General features: G+C 35.5%; 1 protein-coding gene across 1 annotated transcript in view; it reads right to left on the reverse strand.

Annotated features, from left to right (window-relative positions):
- DOK6 (docking protein 6) overlaps nucleotides 1–19,057 on the reverse strand; it is a 392,906-nt gene that overhangs the window by 226,011 nt on the left and 147,838 nt on the right. Inside the window, exon 3 of the mRNA XM_065890010.1 lies at nucleotides 4,560–4,674. Within this exon, the coding sequence (XP_065746082.1) occupies nucleotides 4,560–4,674 (115 nt within the window). The remainder of the gene's footprint in view (nucleotides 1–4,559; nucleotides 4,675–19,057) is intronic.

A 19,057-nucleotide genomic window follows, 5' to 3' on the forward strand; every position in this document is an offset into this window, starting at 1 on the left:
TTGTCTGGTTTCAATATCAGGGTGATAGTGGCCTCACAGAATGAGTTTGGGAGTGTTCATCCCTCTACTATATTTTGGAAGACTTTGATAGGGTAGGTGTGAGCTCTTCTCTAAATGTTTGATAGAATTCTCCTGGAAAGCCATCTGTTCCTGGGCGTTTGGTTGTTGGAAGATTTTTAATCACAGTTTCAATTTCAGTGCTTGTGATTGATCTGTTTATATTTTCTATTTCTTCCTAGTTCAGTCTTGGAAGGTTGTGCTTTTCTAAGAATTTGTCCATTTCTTCCAGGTTGTCCATTTTATTGGCATAGAGTTGCTTGTAGTACTCTCTCATGATCCTTTGTATTTCTGCAGTGTCAGTTGTTACTTCTCCTTTTTGATTTCTAATTCTGTTGATTTGAGTCCTCTCCGTTTTCTTCTTGAGGAGCCTGGCTAATGGTTTGTCAGTTTTGTTTATCTTCTCAAAGAACCAGCTTTTACTTTTACTGATCTTTGCTATTGTTTCCTTCATTTTTTTTTTCATTTATTTCTGATCTGATCTTTATGATTTCTTTCCTTCTGTTAACTTTGGGGTCTTTTTGTTCTTCTTTCTCTAACTGCTTTAGGTGTGAGGTTAGGCTGTTCATTTGAGATTTTTCTTGTTTCTTGAGGTTGGATAGTATTGCTATAAATTTCCCTCTTAGAACTGCTTTTTGCTGCATCCCATAGGTTTTGGGGCATCGTGTTTTCACTGTCACTTGTTTCTAGGTATTTTTTTTATTTCCTCTTTGATTTCTTCAGTGATCTATTGGGTATTTAGTAGTGTATTGTTTAGCCTCCATGTGTTTGTATTTTTAACAGTTTTTTCCCCTGTAATTGATATGTAGCCTCATAGCGTTGTGATTGGCAAAGATACTTGATAAGATTTCAGTTTTCTTAAATTTACTAAGGCTTGATTTGTGATCCAAGATATGATCTATCCCAGAGAATGTTCCATAAGCACTTGAGAAGAAAGTGTATTCTGTTGTTTTTGGATGGAATGTCCTATGAATATCAATTAAGTCCATCATGTTTAATGTGTCATTTAAAGCTTGTGTTTCCTTATTTTTCATTTTGGATGATCTCTGCATTGGTGAAACTTGGGTGTTAAAGTCCCCTACTATGATTGTGTTACTGTTGATTTACCCTTTTATGGCTGTTAGCATTTGTCTTATGCATTGAGGTGCTGCTATGTTGGGTGTATAAACATTTACAACTGTTATAAATTCTTCTTAGTTTGATCCTTTGATCATTACGCAGTGTCCTTCTTTGTCTCTTGTAAGAGTCTTTTATTTAAAGTCTGTTTTGTCTGATATGAGAATTGCTACTCCAGCTTTCTTTTGATTTCCATTTGCATGGAATATCTTTTTCCATCCCCTCACTTTCAGTCTGTATGTGTCCCTAGGTCAGAAGTGGGTCTCTTGTAGACAGCATATATACACGTCTTGTTTTTGTATCCATTCAGCCAGTCTATGTCTTTTGGTTGGAGCATTTAATCCGTTTACATTCAAGGTGATTATTGATATGTATGTTCCTATTACCATTTTCTTAATTGATTTGGGGTCACTTTTGTGGGTCTTTCTCTTCACTTCTGTTTCCTGCTTAGAGAAGTTCCTTTAGCATTTGTTGTAAAGCTGGTTTGGTGGTGCTGAATTCTCTTAGCTTTTGCTTGTCTGTAAATCTTTTGATTTCTCTGTCAAATCTGAATGAGATCCTTGCTGGGTCGGGTAATCTTGGTTGTAGGTTTTCTCCTTTCATCACTTTAAATATGTACTGCCACTCTCTTCTGGCTTGCAGGGTTTGTGCTGAAAGATCGCCTTTTAACATATGGGGATTCCCTTGTATGCTCTTTGTTGCTTTTCCCTTGCTGCCTTTAATATTTCTTCCTTGTATATAGTTTTTGATAGTTTGATTAATATATGTCTTAGTGTACTTCTCTTTGGGTTTATCCTGTATGGTACTCTCTGTGCCTCCTAAACTTGACTATTTCCTTTCCCATGTTAGGGAAGTTTTCAACTATAATCTCTTCAAATAGTTTCTCAGTCCCTTTCTTTTTCTCTTCTTCTTTTGGGATCCCTACAATTCGAATGTTGCTGTGTTTAATGTTGTTCCAGAGGTCTCTGAGACTGTCCTCAATTCTCTTCATTCATTTTTCTTTATTCTGCTCTGTGGTAATTATTTCCACTATTTTTTCTTCCAGGTCACTTATTTGTTCTTCTGCCTCAGTTATTCTGGTATTGATTCCTTCTAGAGAATTTTAAATTTCACTTATTATGTTGTTCATCATTGTTTGTTTGCTCTTTAGTTCTTTTAGGTCCTTGTTAAATGTTCTTGCATTTTGTCCATTCTATTTCTAAGATTTTGGATCATCCTTACTATCATTACTCTGAATTCTTTTTCAGCTAGACTGCCTATTTCCTCTTCATTTGTTTGGTCTGGTGGGTTTTTACCTTGCTCCTTCATCTGCTTTGTGTTTCTCTGTCTTCTCATTTTGCTTAATTTACTGTGTTTGGGGTCTCCTTTTCACAGGCTGCAGGTTTGTAGTTACCATTGTTTTTTGTGTCTGCCCCCGTGGGTAAGGTTGGTTCAGTGGGCTGTGTAAGTTTCCTGGTGGAGGGGACTAGTGCCTGTGTTCTGGTAGATGAGGCTGGATCTTGTCTTTCTGGTGGGCAGGACCACGTCCAGTGCTGTGTTTTGGGGTGTCTGTGAACTTATTATGATTTTAGGCAGTCTCTCGGCTAATGGGTGGGGTTGTGTTCCTGTCTTGCTAGTTGTTTGGCATAGGGTGTCCAGCACTGTAGCTTGCTGGTCATTGAGTGGAGCTGGGTCTTAGCATTGAGACAGAGATCTCTGGGAGAGCTCTCGCCGTTTGATATTACGTGGGGCCAGGAGGTCTCTGGTGGTCCAATGTCCTGAACTCGACTCTCACACCTCAGAGGCTCAGGCCTGACCCCCAGCTGGAGCACCAAGACCCTGTCAGCCACACGGCTTTTGGGAAGTCTAAGATCTTCTGCCAGCATTCAGTAGGTCTTCTGTAGGAGTTGTTCCACATGTAGACGTATTTTTTGATGTATTTGTGGGCAGGAAGGTGATCTCCACATCTTACTCCTCTGCCATCTTGAAGGTCCTCCTCTGGTTGTTGTTAGTTTTAATATGCAACATTATTTAAGAGCTCAGAGAAAAGTGAGCTTGTGCAGTTGTAGACAATGAACAAGAAGGCACAGATACTTTTGAATATTAATATATGATACCAGCAAGTTTGGGATGGGTTCTATTATCACATGGGGATTTATATTACCAGTTAACAGACTTCTATGCAACCGCCAAACAGACATTTCTTGGGTTTTTTTTTTTTTTTTTTTTGCGGTATGCGGGCCTCTCACCGTGGTGGCCTCTCCCGTTGCGGAGCACAGGCTGAGGATGCGCAGGCTCAGCGGCCATGGCTCACGGGCCCAGCCGCTCCGCAGCATGTGGGATCCTCCCAGACTGGGGCACGAACCTGTGTCCCCTGCATCGGCAGGCGGACTCTCAACCACTGCGCCACCAGGGAAGCCCCCAAAAGACAGTTTTTAATGATGGAATGAGGTCAGATGAGTAGTGAAGCAAGGTACATAAAAGGAATAAAGGCATTCAAGGAAAGAGGAACACTTTGATACATTCTAATTCAATTGAGCAAAGATAAGTGTAGGTGAAGAGGTATGAGCAATTTATTTAGGCAAAGTGACTTTATGTTTTTGAATAACATAACCCGGTAATAAATATACCTATAAACTTTAGCCATAAATACAGAAACTTTACTCCCTTTTAAAAATTACTCAACAAAGCTTCTCCTAAAGACTCATCGATTCTTTGAAATTCACATCTTTCAAACCCTTAGTGCTTTTTGCTTCCATGCATTATAAAATGAATACACCATTTCCCTGAGCAAAATCTTTAAAAAACTATAATAAGCCAACTAATATATTACACAGCACAGGGATTCCAAAATCAAAAACACTGCAAGTTCCAACAATAACCTGCCTTGTGACTCAATAATGCCAGAGTGTTTTATGAACTGGGATGCTAAAGTTCAGTCCGAAAGGTATTTCATTGTAATACTGAGAATCCATGAAGGCAACCGATCACTCAAAGTTCTGTTTTGAAATGTCTGGGGACCGCGGCTGCGCCGTGCCGCACTCCTGCACAGCAGCACTGTTATCGTGCTACCAACTGCCTCCAGGTGCACACTCAGCAAGGACCAGGACACACAGCACGCGCTTGCCCTAACAGCTTCTCACCGGCCTTGTTTATTTAATTCTCCGAGCTTGAAAGGAAACCTCAAGAGTCCTCAGACCACCTGGGAGCAAAAGCCCGACACATAATAAACAAGCACCCCAAACATCTGTAGAAATAGATACACTGAGCTTCTTACTAAAGCCTTCCACAGCACTTTCTCATCACAATAAGCCATCCTATTCAGTGGTAGATCTTAATCCATCTGGGCTATTGTCTCAGAAGCAGTTCCACATCTTCAAGCTGGAGACAAGGCTATAATTGCTTACCTGACTCACAGGCAAATGTCTTTGACGTTTCATCCTGGAAGATAATTGCCACTGCATGCTTCTTTGTCTCTCGAGGCAGCCTGGTTATATTTTTGATGTTGTGCAGTTCAGTTACCTTGAAAGAACAATGTTTTTAACTTAGTGTACAGTACGCGCTATATGTAGGTGCTTACACAAAATGATCCATTATTGCCGTCTTAAGCCACTTTCCAACGGCTATTTTTACTTGGTAGCCAGGTATGATGTACTGGGTAAAAGGAACTGCTGTAAATAGGCCTTTAGTCATGTGGTGGTCAGGTGTGGGCGAAGGGACGTGTTCCACAGTCCTGTCATCAGGTCCCAGTCTTTAGCGAGCCTGTGCCTCTGGACTGGGAGCTTAACAAGTGTTTCTCAGTCCTCCCTAACCACAGGTGGGAGAGGATGGCTAGCGTGGGCAGAAACTGGGTATTTACCTTGTCTTTAACAAGGGTACCAGTTTTGACTTGATCAATGGTCAATGCTTTCACTTTATCACACATTTTAACTGAAAATGAAGGGTTTTGAGGAAGGGAAATGATTTAATTCCATTTACGATTCACAAAGCCATCCCAGAAGCACTATCAATCACTAACTAGTGTTCTAAGCGAAGAAAGATAAACAGATATACTTATATATTCAAAAAATTTTGCTCCTCCATTTGTGAAGATGATACCTCTGATGTTGATTAGGACATACTAGCATAAAAATAGTTTAAACGACCAATTCATAGCTAAAAATTGTACTGATGACACATAATATCTGTAAAATAAAACTATGTGGCTACTTGTTGAGCTTTATGTTTTTTGTCATATTTCCTTTTAAAATCTGTAGTGGTCTAGACTTCTAGCCTCATAAAATAACATGCTTATCACTCAGGGTTGCTGTGTAGGCTGTCCATAGGGGCCCTTTTGTTCTTTGTCACGATGAGTTTACAGTCTACTGTCTACATTCTACATTGCAGGAAAATTCATTTTAATATATCTTCTCTTCATATTTGTTTTTTTCTCTCTCCTCGTCATTATCTCATTTAAGATTAACATGCAAAATTAAAATGGGTAAGATAAGTGATTTTAAGTTAAATAAACTAAAAATTATTTGCTTCATATATATGCATATATATAAACACCTATGTGTATTCATTTGTGAATTATACATATACTATATCTATGTATCTATCTATCTATCTATCTACCTACCTACCTATCTATTTGGAAATACTCATTTTCCCTTCCAGTAAAGAATAATTAGACACTAATATCTTACAATGTCTGAGGTCTAATACTCTGGAGAGAAAGATGAGAATTTTTTTTTGGAACAATGATTTGCATATTATATTTAAAGTACATTAAAGCATGTTCTCAATGATAAATTCTTGAATGTTTAAATGATTTGATAACTGACTCAAGTAATAGTTAAGCCAAATTTTTTTCTAACATAGTAAGTTAAAGATTTTAAAAAGAGATATTATTTTCAAGTGTTATTAATTTTAAATAAACAAATGATCTTAATAAAATTAAATAGAAACTAAAAGCAATGAAGATTATGTGTTGCTTAAGAACTGATGCAATTTATGTCAGGTGAGCATGAAGTGATATGCTGCTATGTACATTATATATAATATCTAGTTGTACCAAACAATATCATAAAAACATTTACTATTCTGCTCAAAGGTCTTTCTAAATATGTTTATTTACAAATATAAAAGAATATTGGAACAGATATTGTAGATTACATCTTTTTTTGTCACCTCATCACAAAAAATCAACAGAACAAATTAATAAATACCCTAGCAAAATGCAGCAAGCACTAGAGATCTAACTTTAGTGCCTTAGGCAATCTGCCAGATGATGTAGTTCAAACAAAGTGTTTGCTCTTCTGTAAAATTTACATTTAGAAATGCAGAGAACCTCTTCAAGCAGACATTGTTACACTGGTTTCCACAACGGTGCAAGGCTTTTTGTTGTTGATCAATAGTGCGACGCCACCCACTCCAGTGTGTGCCCTAACACAATGAAGAGATGCCAGAAAGCAAAATACTCATGAGGAGCATAAAATTCCACTTCTCAGATTGTCTTGGTTAGGAAATTCAAGTGTTATACTAGATTATAAAATGTTACAAAATCATACCAGAAGGTACCAAAATCATACTTCGAAGATTTTCTAAGGAGTTGGTATACCTTTGGAATTTGATATATCTTTAATTCAAAATATATTTTAAAAATATTTAAAATCATAACAATTTATGTCAAGATATATTTGAGTCTCCTGTCCTCACTTTTCACTCTCAGTACTATATGATTGTACCATCCAGTACAAAACTATTTGTATTTTCTTACATGAAGACAATTTTTAAAAGAATGTCTTTAAATGTTTTAAAATAAAAATGTTTTTATTAGTCTAAAACCTAACAGTGTGACATAAAAGTAATTATGAACTTTTATTAAGATTGTGAAGTCCTAGAGCATTTCAATAAAATATATCAAGAAATTATTACATCAATTAACAATTCAATCCATATATCTGAAATATTGATTTTTCATATTGCTATAAAAGGACAAAATTTTAAAGTTTAATAATAAGACATTAAAATAATTACTTTAAATAAGAAATCAACAGAATTTAATTAAAGGAAAAATTACTTGAAAATAATTCTGGTTGTTCAAGTCTAAGTCAATAAATGCCACAGTCAATAATTTAAAATATTGAGGTCTAATAAGTGATAGAAGTAAAGCCTAAATATAAACATACCTAAATGATGACTTTGCTACCTGGTGTTATTTAATTTTTATTTCAAGGAGCAATCCCCAAGGAATTCATAGTGATAAGAGTCAGAGGTCGAGTGTTCAAAGAAAAAACACATAATATTTTTCTGTAGGACTTCATAACATAGTTGGGGTGATAACATTACAAATGATGGTGATAAACCTTGTGATAGCCAAACAAACACAGAAGTAGAAAGTCTGTATTTCTGTAACCAATTTGTGGATTGGTCACCTGTACCAATCAATGTTACAAAAAAACCTGGATTTTAAAGCATAAGTTTAAAAAGTATATAGACAACTTACAACCTTACTCTCCTGCCCTATTTTGTTCATGTGGCTTATATCTATTAATGATAACAATAAGAAATATTAGTACTTATAAAGTATTCAAAAAATTTTTATTAATATGTTTAAAACTAATAATAAACCATTTTATGATAACACAAATACTATTTTAAAATTTAAAAAATTTTCTTAAATAGGCAAAGAGTGTTAATGTTTTTACATTTTTGCAAAACTCAATATCTGGCTTAAGAGAAGACAGCTTGATACTCATTTCTGCTTCTGAATTCAGATACATGGTTTTGATTACGTATATACAGAAAATAAGTCCTCACACAGACATGAAGTTGCAAAAGGGAAGAATAGTTTAAGAGCATTTTCAGCCAACTGTAGATATTCTTCAATTCTGTCTCCAAAGTTGACATATTTCTTTTAAAGGTTATTACCACAGGGGGTCTGACATAGTGTCATACACGTTTTACACTCTGTTGCATTAAAATCCATAGGTCCCTTTTCACCTTTGATTTTGGGTAAAACACTGGTTCACTGAGTTATGAAGATCTTATAACTGTCAACATATTTCATTATCAATATAAAAAATTCATCAATATCACCCTTGGTTTCCCCAAAGAAAGTCTGTAAGTTTTGAGAAGTTGTTAACTCAAGAATGCAGACACAGTAGGTGCCCAAATTTTAATTTTCATCTGAAAACTTAAAATTTAGCTCTGTTAATAAATACTGTCAATTGTTTTCTTTGAAGACAGGCTCATTTAGTTCATTTTTGAGAAAATGTCTGAGAATTACCCAAGTCTGAATAACCATATTTTTTCTGTCAATCACACTTTCATTAAAATAGGTGTTCTGTGAAAAAAATTTTTGCCAGTTTGCTAGTAATTTCAACAATCACACAAGTGCTCCCCCTGGAGATAATCATTTCATGTCAGTATGTAGCAGATGTGTTTTATGGGTTCTTACCATTTTTTCACATACAGTATTAAAAAGTTGTACTTAAAGGTCTAGATTTAATAAAGTTATTTTTATTGTTTCATCAATATGATTCCTAAGTAAAATGAAAATACAATTGAAATATGTTTTTTTTTTGTTCATTTGCTTATTTGGGTGAATATATGATGGTAAAGAATACAATGACTTTAGTTGCATTTATTTTTACTGCTTTGCTTAAGCCTTTGGTGTCATATCCAAAAAAATAATTATCAAAATCAATGTCAAGGAGATTTTCCCCTATGTTTTCCTAGGAATTTTATTGTTTCGGGTCTTACATTTAAGTCTTTAATCCATTTTGAGTTGATTTTTGTGTAAGGTGTAAGAGGAGGTTCCAATTTCATTCTTTTGCATGTGCATATCCAGTTTCCCCAGCAACAATTATTGATGACACTATCCCTTTCCCATTGTCTCTCCTTGGCACTCTTGTTGAAAATTAGTTGATGAAATATATATATATAATTTCTGGGCTCTCTATTCTGTTCCACTGGTATCTTTGTCTACTTCTATGCCATTGTCATACTGTTTTGATTACTATAGCTTTGTAATATAATTTTAAATGAGGAAGTGTGATTGCCTAAAGCTTTCTCAAGATTGCTTTGGCTCTAAAATTTGATACAAATTTTAGAATTGTTTTTTCTAATTCTGTGAAAAATGCCTTTGGAATTTTGATAGCGATGGACTGAATATTGTATATTGCTTTGGGAAGTATTGATGTTTTAACAATATTAATTCTTCAGTCTATGAACACAGGATATTTCTATTTATACCTGCTTCAATTTTTTTCATCAGTGTGTAATAGTTTTCAGTGTACAGGTCTTTTACCTCCTTAGTTAAATTTATTCTTAAGTATTTCATTTTTTGGATACTATTGTAAATGGGATTGTTTTCTTGATTTCCTTTTTGGAGATATCATCACTGGTATAAAAAAAATGCAACTGATTTTTGTATGTTGACTTTTTATCCTACAGCTTTACTGATTCATTTATTATTTCTAACATTTTTTATGGAGTCTTTAGGTTTTCCACATATAGGATCATGTCATCTGCAAAAAGCAATAATTTTACTTCTTCCTTTCTGATTTTGATGCCTTTTATTTCTCTTTCTTATCTTATTGCTCTTTCTATTACTTCCAGTACTATTTTGAATAGAAGTGGTGAAAGTTGGCATCCTTGTCTTTACCAGATCTCAGAGTAAAAGCTTTAAGTTTTCCTCCATTGATTATGACGTTAGCTGTGGGCCTTTCATAAATGGGCTTTATTTTGTTGAGGAAATTTTCTTCTGTACCTATTTTGTTGAGAGGTTTTTTTAAAAATTATGAATGGATTTTTGACTTTGTCAAATACTTTTTCTGCAGCCATTGAGATGATCACATGATTTTTATCTTTCATTTTTTAATGTCGAGTATTGCATTGATTGATTGATGTGCATATGTTAAACCAACTTTGCATCCCAGGGATAAATCCCACTTTGTCGTTACGTATAATCTTTTTGATGTGCTGTTGAATTCAGTTTGCTAGTATTTTATTGTGGATTTTTGCATCCACAGAGATATTGACCTTTCTTTTCTTGTGGTTTCTTTGTCTTTGCTTGCCTTTGGTATCAAGGTGATGCTGGCCTCATAAAAGGCCAGAGTTTGGAAGTAATTCATCTACTTCTGTTTTTTAAAAAGTTTCTGCACAGCAAAGGAAGGAATCAATGAAATGAAAAGGCAACCTACAGATTGGGAGAAAATATTCATAAACCATATATTTGATAAAAGATTAATATCCCAGGGCTTCCCTGGTGGTGCAGTGGTTGAGAATCTGACTGTCAATGCAGGGGACACGGGTTCGAGCCCTGGTCTGGGAAGATCCCACATGCTGCGGAGCAACTAAGCCTGTGAGCCACAACTACTGAGCCTGCGCGCCTGGAGCCTGTGCTCTGCAACAAGAGAGGCCGCAATAATGAGAGGCCCGCACAAAGTGATGAAGAGTGGCCCCCGCTGGCCAGAACTAGAGAAGGCCCTCGCACAGAAATGAAGACCCAACACAGCAAAAATAAATAAATTAATTAATAAACTCCTACCCCCAACATCTTAAAAAAAAAAAGATTAATATCCCAAACATATAAGGAATACATGTACAATACTCAATAGCTAAAAACAAAACAAAACCAAATAACCTAATTAAAACAAGGGCAAAGGACCTAATAGATGTTTTTCCAAAGAAGACACACAAATGGCCAACCAACATGAAAAAGGTGTCCAACATCACTAATCATTAGGGAAATGCAAATCAAAACCATAAGGAGATATCACCTCATACCTGTTAGGAGGGCTGTTATCAAAAAGTTAAAAGATAAGTGTTGGAGAGGATGTAGAGCAAAGGGAGCCGTGGTACACTGGTAGTGGAAATCTAAACTGGTACAGCCACTATGGAAAACACTATGGATGTTCCTCAAAAATTAAAAATAGAACTACCACATGATCCATCAATCCCTCTTCTGGGCATATACCCAAAGGAAATGAAATCAGTACATCAAAGAGATATCTGCGATCCCATGTTCATTGCCGCATTATCCACAATAGCCAAGATAGGGAAACAATGTAAGTGTCTGTCAATGAACAAATTGTGATATACATATAACATATAAAATATGAATATTATTCAGCGCTAAAAGAAAGAGATCTGGCCATTTGTGACATCACACATGAACTTGGAGGACACTATGCTAAGTGAAATAAGCCAGACAGAGAAAGTAAAACACTGTATGATCTCACTTGTGGAATCTAAAAAAGTCGAATACATAGAAGCAGAGCAGAATAGTAGTTAATGGTGTGGAAAGTGGGAAATATTGGTGAAAGGATACCTAGTTGCAGGTATGTAGGGTGTGAGATCTAATGTACAGCACGATGACTATAGTTAATAATACTATATTGTATTATGTATTGTATTGTGACCAGATTTCAGGTGCTCTCACCACACACACACACACAAGGTTAACTATGTGAGGAGATGGCTATGTGAATTAGCTTGACTCTAGTCATCATTTTACTATGTATATGTATACCAAAGCAGCATGGTGTACACCTTAAATATATACAAATTTTACCTTTTAAAAAAGAATACAGTAACTACTACTATTGTTTGGAGCCGTTGCCTTGATTTGTGCTGCAGTTTTACCTATTATTGCCTTTGCACCAGAACAAAGTGAAAATGACAAGTAATATACTAGTACTATGATGGAAAGAGTGTTGTCTTCATGGGCCACTCTGAGATCCACTGCTCCAAATATAGCTTTGTCCCAGGCCCACAACACCTGCTCTGTCATAAAACTCTGTCAAAGTCTACTTCATGAGCTCTCTTACTCCTTCCCTTCCACAACTTCACTACTCATCCAGACTCTCACTCTTTCTCATCTTAAATATTTCCATTATTTTTCCGTCAGCTGTCATACTCTTCATCTTCCATTATCTTGTTCGCACTGATCGTAGACTAATATTGTTAATCCAAACATTTGATGCTGCCCCTCACGGCCTTAAAACCATTTAATAACACCTCAAAATTAAGTTCTCACTCCTTAGCAAGGACTTGACAACTTTAATGACTCAGTTCCTACCTGTACATCTAAACTCATCTTTCTCTACACCAACTTTGAACACAAGTTAGGTTCCAGCCATATACAAAATCCTTCAATTTTCCTGAATAGAAACATGCTATTGAAAGGTTATGTAGTCTTTCACAGAATAATCTTCCTGGGGTTCCCGGTTCCTTCGTCTTCCTGTCAAGCTCACAATCATTCACCAAGACCAATGGCAAGCCTCCCTTAGTCTCTCCTGAACGACTCATGCATGGTTAATAACTTATCCCTGTTGGTGATGGAGGGGTGGGATGTTTCTCAAGACCTTGACAGCTTGAGCTGAATTTAGATGGCTCCTTGACTCATTATGAAACCTGGTTGTGTTCTTATACTGGACTCAGTAAGTAAATTATTGAGTTGTTCCTTTACTAATTCATGTCATTTATTTATTAATTCTTTACATAACTAGACTTCAACATAGGATTTTTTGTTTTTTGCATTTTGACTATATGCTTTTCACAGTGAAGACCAGTAGGCATGTGTTAAGTGATTATTTCTTTCATATTTGATGAGAGAAGAAAAGACTAAAGATAAAGAAGAGGATAGCATACAGCTGCGCTGGGCTATGTGTTCTGAAAGGGAGGGCATACTTCTATGTATAACTTATGAGGTAAGTCAGAAAGAGAAAAACAAATATTGTATATTAAGGCATATAAGTGTAATCTAGAAAAATGGTATAATCTTATTTGCAAAGCAGAAAGAGACACACAGACATAGAGAACAAACATATGGCTACCAAGGGGGAAGGGGGGGATGGGATGAATTGGGAGAATGGGATTGACATATATACACTACTATGTATAAAATAGATAACTAACGAGAACCTACTGTATAGCACAGGGAACTCTACTCAATGCTCTGTGGTAACCTAAATGGGAAGGAAATCCAAAAAAAGAGTGGATATATGTATACGTATAGCTGATTCTCCTTGCTGTACAGTAGAAGCTAACACAACATTGTATAGCAGCTGTACTCCAATAAAAATTAATATAAAAAAGAAAAAGCTTCAGAGAAGCTGCTTCACTTGTACATCAAAATGGTTAACTAGATTTTACTTGTTCTACCATTACTTAGTTTGGTAGAACTTTCAGGAAGAATCTGATATGGGTTGAAGGACATAGTGATATTTTTTCCAATTAAGCCCAAGTTTTTCAGAGGGATTTTATTTGCATACTAGCCACAGTTAGAATAAACAAATTAAGGTTTATTGCACAATTTAAAAATCATCATACTTTTTATGTTATATACCTTTCCCCTTAGCATAACTATGCAAATTAAACTAAATATTAGCATTCAATGCAGATCTTACTCACAAGTATAAAATTAATTTTCACTATTTAGTACACAGATAAAAAGTTGAAAAAAGCATAGTTACTGAAATTATTTTTTGTTTTAAAGTGTCTTATCAATTTACTGTCGTGACAGTTGAGATCACATACTGCCTATTTAGGCGCTCAGTTTCTTTCTTTAAACCTAATCTTATTTTGAAAAGTAAAAGACATTAACTTTCAGATTTTTTCAAGTATATTTAAATGAATTTGAAAATAAATTGCACTCCTCTTTCTTATTAATCTTACTAATAATTCTTCTCAATCCTGACATTTTACTAATCTTCTATGGTTGTTCTAATTAAGTCAGAGTTTTGAGAATAGACATTTTTAGGAGCTAGTTTAATAAAATTCACTTTATTAGGATAGAGAATATTGATTTTCCAATAAGAAAAAAAGGTGGAAGTTTTACTGAAGTTTTAAATTATTACAACAAATACATATCAATCTCTTTTGAAAGCTTGAGTCCTAAGTTTTCATAATGCTAATTTAAATATTCGTGTTATCCTATACATTGTATACTTCAATATTCTGGTCATAATATTTGCATAGAAATTTTATAATTGCTTCCTTTCAATATAATTTATATCAATTTTCCAATAGCTGCTTCCTTACATTTGTCTCCTGTCACTGAATAATATGAATGTGTACCATTGAAAAACTCAATATAACTCATTTTTTAAGCTCCTTGTGACAGATATCATGTAGTCTGATACAGACCTCCCATGCTTACTATTTGACAGTCCCAACATGCTCATAATCAATAATTACAAGTTCAGTCTTTTAAATCTTTGAAAGACTTAAGGTCTCTCAAATATTAAACTACATTATGAAATGCATCTTCTAGAAAAAAATAACTATGGATAAAATTACATTAGAATTAAAATTAACTATAGTAGCCACCACTGGCTGTCTACTCAGCATCCAGTTCCAGTTCCTTCATTCATAACAGAATCTGATTTTTTTTCAGTTATGCACCCCTACATCATGCAGCCCAAGTGCCCTGGTAGGCATCTCTCACCCCTAGTATCATGGTAGAACTTGTTACTCCTAGGGTCACAGTCTCCTTGCTTGTGATTAGTTTAAGAAAGAGAACATGACCTAAATATAACCAATGACTTGTGAACAGAAGTCTTCTGACAAATGTTTTCTTATCTGGAGGTAACCTCCAGATAAAACTAGCCCCCTTCTCCAGTGGATGTTGTCCTGTCTGGATGTCATAATTCAGAGATGCTACAGTTATCATTCTACTAGATCGAAGGTGAAGGCAACTCTAAGGATGGCAGAGCAGAGATAGGAAAGAAAAAAAACGAACCCAGGTCCTTAATTTTCATTCTTAAGCAAAAATCAAGAATGAACCAAACCCTGAAGCCATTTTCTTTTTCTGGACATGCTGTAATATGTGAAAATGCTCTTCTTTAAGTTGTTTGAATTGGGGTTTCTGTTATTTTCAGCCAAAAACATTCTAACTTATAAAACAGAGAGCTAAGCTTTCCTCATCTAACAATGGGAAACCGCTGTCCCTGTCTGGGCGGCCGTCCTACAGTTAGAGTGATGACCAGAATCAGGGCCATGCCTCCTGCTTCTCACACTAGTGGTCTTTCCACCAACTTAAGCAATAGCTATTGCTCTGAAATTCATGCTATTTAATAATGGCAAATAATGGCTAATCGAGAAGTTATTACAGGAAGGAGAATTCAACTACCAAAGAGACCCAAATTGTAGGGATGATGAAAGGAATCCCAGAAAAACTCATTGCCTTATTACCCCAAAATATTTTGAGGTTGTCTATTATAAAAAACAAAAAAGATAATCTATCTTCAGGGCTAAGAAATGCAGAACATTAGTACAAAGGAAAAATAAGCACTAAAATAGGAAATGTACATACGTCTTTCTCTCCTCTTCTCTCCCTCCCTCTCTCTCTGTCTCTCTCTCAACATGTGTAAATTTAGTGTCTAATAATATGTTTCACTAACTTAAGAACAAAAAGGCATGAAACAGCTCAGTCAGCCCTAGCATCATTCTCACTCTGAGAGGCACAGCTTTGCTACACAGATACTAACAGAGACTCTCCAGCTTCTAGGACTTTACTTACTAGATGCACAATTTTAAATCTTTTAATTACAGTAATGGTTGAATAGCAGCCCACTAAAAGACATGTCCAAGTCCTAAACCCCAGAACTTGTGAATGGGACCTTATTTGGGAAAAGGGTCTTCGCAGCTGTAATTAAGCGAAGGACCTTGAGAGGAGATCACCCTGGATTCAGTGTGGGCCCCACAGCCAATGATCAGTGTCCTTATAAGAGAAGAGGGAGCTTTGAGGCAGGACACAGTGGACACGGTCACGTGAGTGTGAGGGCAGAGGCGGAAGTGATGCTGCCGCAAGTGAAGGGGTTCCTGGAGCTACCAAAGGCTGGAAAAGGCAAGGGAGGATGCTCCCCTAGAGGCTCTGAAGGGATGCAGACCAGCCGACACCTTGATTCCTGACCTCTGGCCCCCAAAACTGGGAGAGAATAAACTTCTGCGATTTTAAGCCAAATTTGTGGTAGTTTGTTAGGCCAGCCTGGGAAACTAATACGATTATACAGTACTATTTGAAAATGAACAGTCCAATTTGTGTTTTAAAGTCAGTAGTCTTGGATGAAGGTAAAATGATAGAAAGAAAATGATGAAAAATTTGTATATAGCCCCGTTTCTCTAGTAAGATATTAGTTTCTTAAAAAGCAAAGAATATATCGGTATTTATTTTGAGTCACCTAAAGTATGGTTAACATCAGAAAGTGCCTAAACATAGATCTCAAAATTGATAGACGGCATGAGAAAAATCACACGGTTACCTCAGCTGATTAAAAAAATAATATAATTGATAAAGTTCAACACCTTTTATGAGAAAAAAACCCTCAATATATCAAGTATAGAAAGGAATTTTCTTTAAAGTTTATTACCAATTTATTTTACTTCATGCACAGTCCCTTTATTACTGGAAACTTGGCAAGGATACTCTCTGTCAGTGCCTCAGTGTAACATAGGTCCTAGACAAGAAGTTAAGAAAAAGGCTAAGAAAGGAGAAGATAGAACTATCACTATTTGTAGACAATATGATCACTGACATGTAAACACTAGCAGCATTAATAGAAAAATAAATTATTAAAACAACAAAAGTATTCAACAATACTGTCAAATACAGTCAACACAAAAAATCAGCAGGATTTCCCCACACTAGCAAATATTAACTAGAAAAAATAATACCTTCACAATAACAAGAAAAGCTGTAACATACCTAGGAATTTCGTTGGAGAAAATTTTAAACCTTAAAAGAGGAGCTGAGTAAAAAGCATATTCCATGTCCTTAGATAAACTGCTAAGGTAATTTTAGAAAGTAAGACCTGAGCGTGTTTGGGGAACAATGTTCCTAACAAATGCCACAACATCGTGTGATCGGTGGTTATTTAAGACAAGTGGCATGTTAGTGGTACAAGAACAAACAAGCAGACAGTACAGAGTAATCAGAGAAAAACATATGTGTGTGAGTATAAGATCTACGCCACCACAACAACTGAGAGGATAGCTCATTTAACAAATGGACGAGTGATAACTGAGTCCCTAAGTATTAAAAAAAAATTGATTTCTGTTTAATGCAGGACTCCACAAAGTGAACGGACAGAGGTGAGAAATTATTTACAACATCTAAAATTGAAGTAAGACTAGTGTTTAGAATAGACAAGAAAACCTTATAAAACAGCCAGAAAAATAAACGGATCCCAGTATGATATGGACTAATGATACGATCAAAGAATTCGTGGAAGAATAAACTCAGAAAGCAATTGTGCATAGGAAGAATTTCTCAAATTCACTGGGAATAGAAAACTGTATGTTAAAACGCAAATGAATATCACTTTACATCCATCAGATTTGGAAAATTAATGACTAATGGAAAGTATCAATAAGAATGTGAGCATACAGAACCCTCAGGTGCCCTGTGGATGTGTAGAGTGGAGCTGCTTTCTGAAAAGTCATCTGGTTGTACATACTTAAGTACTCACATATCCTCCACGCAACGATTTTATTCTTTTTTATATATACCAGAAAATTTCTCACATTGGGGCATAAAGACACTGAACAAAAATCTTAATTACTTCATTGTCTGAGGTAATGAGAAGTTGCTGGCAATCCAGTTTCTATCACTAGGAAAATGGAAAAGTAAAATATAATGGATGTAAACTATGGGGTATCATGTAACAGTTAGAAGCAACTGGCAAAATGGAGACAGAGAAATGCAAATAGGTCTAAAAGTCATAATGCAACATGAATTAAAAATAAACATAGTAAGTTATAATACAATATTACCTAAGTGAATTAACAAAGCAGGACATGTTCAATAAATCAACAGTATACATATGTAAGATTCACATAAATTTTCCCATCAAAATCACTATAATGATTATGGAAGCGGAGAGATGAATGGATTTAAGAAATGGAATAAAATAGATTAATCAAATATTATAGAGATGAATGATGATAGCATCCATTAACTTAGCAATAATGATTAAATCAACCTTTGCAGCTGCCTTCTATCACACTAGAAAGAGGAAAGAAGGAAGGAAGAGAGGGAGGGAGGGATGGAGGAAGGAAGGAAGGAAGAAGGAAGGAAGGGAAGGAGGGAGGGAGGAAAATCCACTTCCTAAAGAAAAGTCAACTGAACGATATGTGAAATTGTAGCAGGTCAACTGCTATTAACAATTATATGGCTATTACAACTTTTCAGTGCTCTGAATTAGTCTTCAGCTCAGCTCTCTATGGCTTAGTATGTGGTAACTCCTAACATAGTAACTAATGGGCACAATTATGTTTTGCTAGTAAAGGACACAGAGTGGAAAGAGTATTGGTATGATCATTAATGTATATCAATTCCAAAGAGTATATATATAAGAAAGCTATAAGAGACTCTGGTTACTTCCCTATGCTTATGAGACCAACTCTAGGTGAGACCCATGACTTAACTGCGAATCATGTTTAGCTTGTTTACCTATATATACTTACAGCATCTAGACAGGATATCCAGGATTATTTATACCTTTTTATTTAGATTTAAAAATGCATAGCTTTAAGTAATAGAAAACTCGAATATCAGTGATTGAAATCTGTGGTAGGCAAACTATGGCCTGTGGGCTGAATTTAAATAAATTTTGTAAATAAAGTTTTATTGGAACACAGCCATTTGTTTACGTATTGTCTGTGGCTGTTTAATGTACTACAAGGGCAGAGTTGAAGAGTTGCAACAGAGACCTTAGGATCTGCAAAGCCTAAAATTTTTACTATCTGGCTCTTTACAGATAAAAATTTGCTGGCCACTGATTTAAGCAAGATTTTTTTTTCTCACATAATAACTTAGAGGTAGGCAGTTATTGGTGTTAGTTTAGCAGTTTGATAATATTAGAGGCAACAACTCAGGCCCCAATACAGGTATTCCCCACTTTTCAAAAGT

The sequence above is a fragment of the Phocoena phocoena genome, chromosome 13 (genome assembly GCF_963924675.1).
Source record: "Phocoena phocoena chromosome 13, mPhoPho1.1, whole genome shotgun sequence".
In the NCBI taxonomy this organism is placed as follows: domain Eukaryota; kingdom Metazoa; phylum Chordata; class Mammalia; order Artiodactyla; family Phocoenidae; genus Phocoena; species Phocoena phocoena.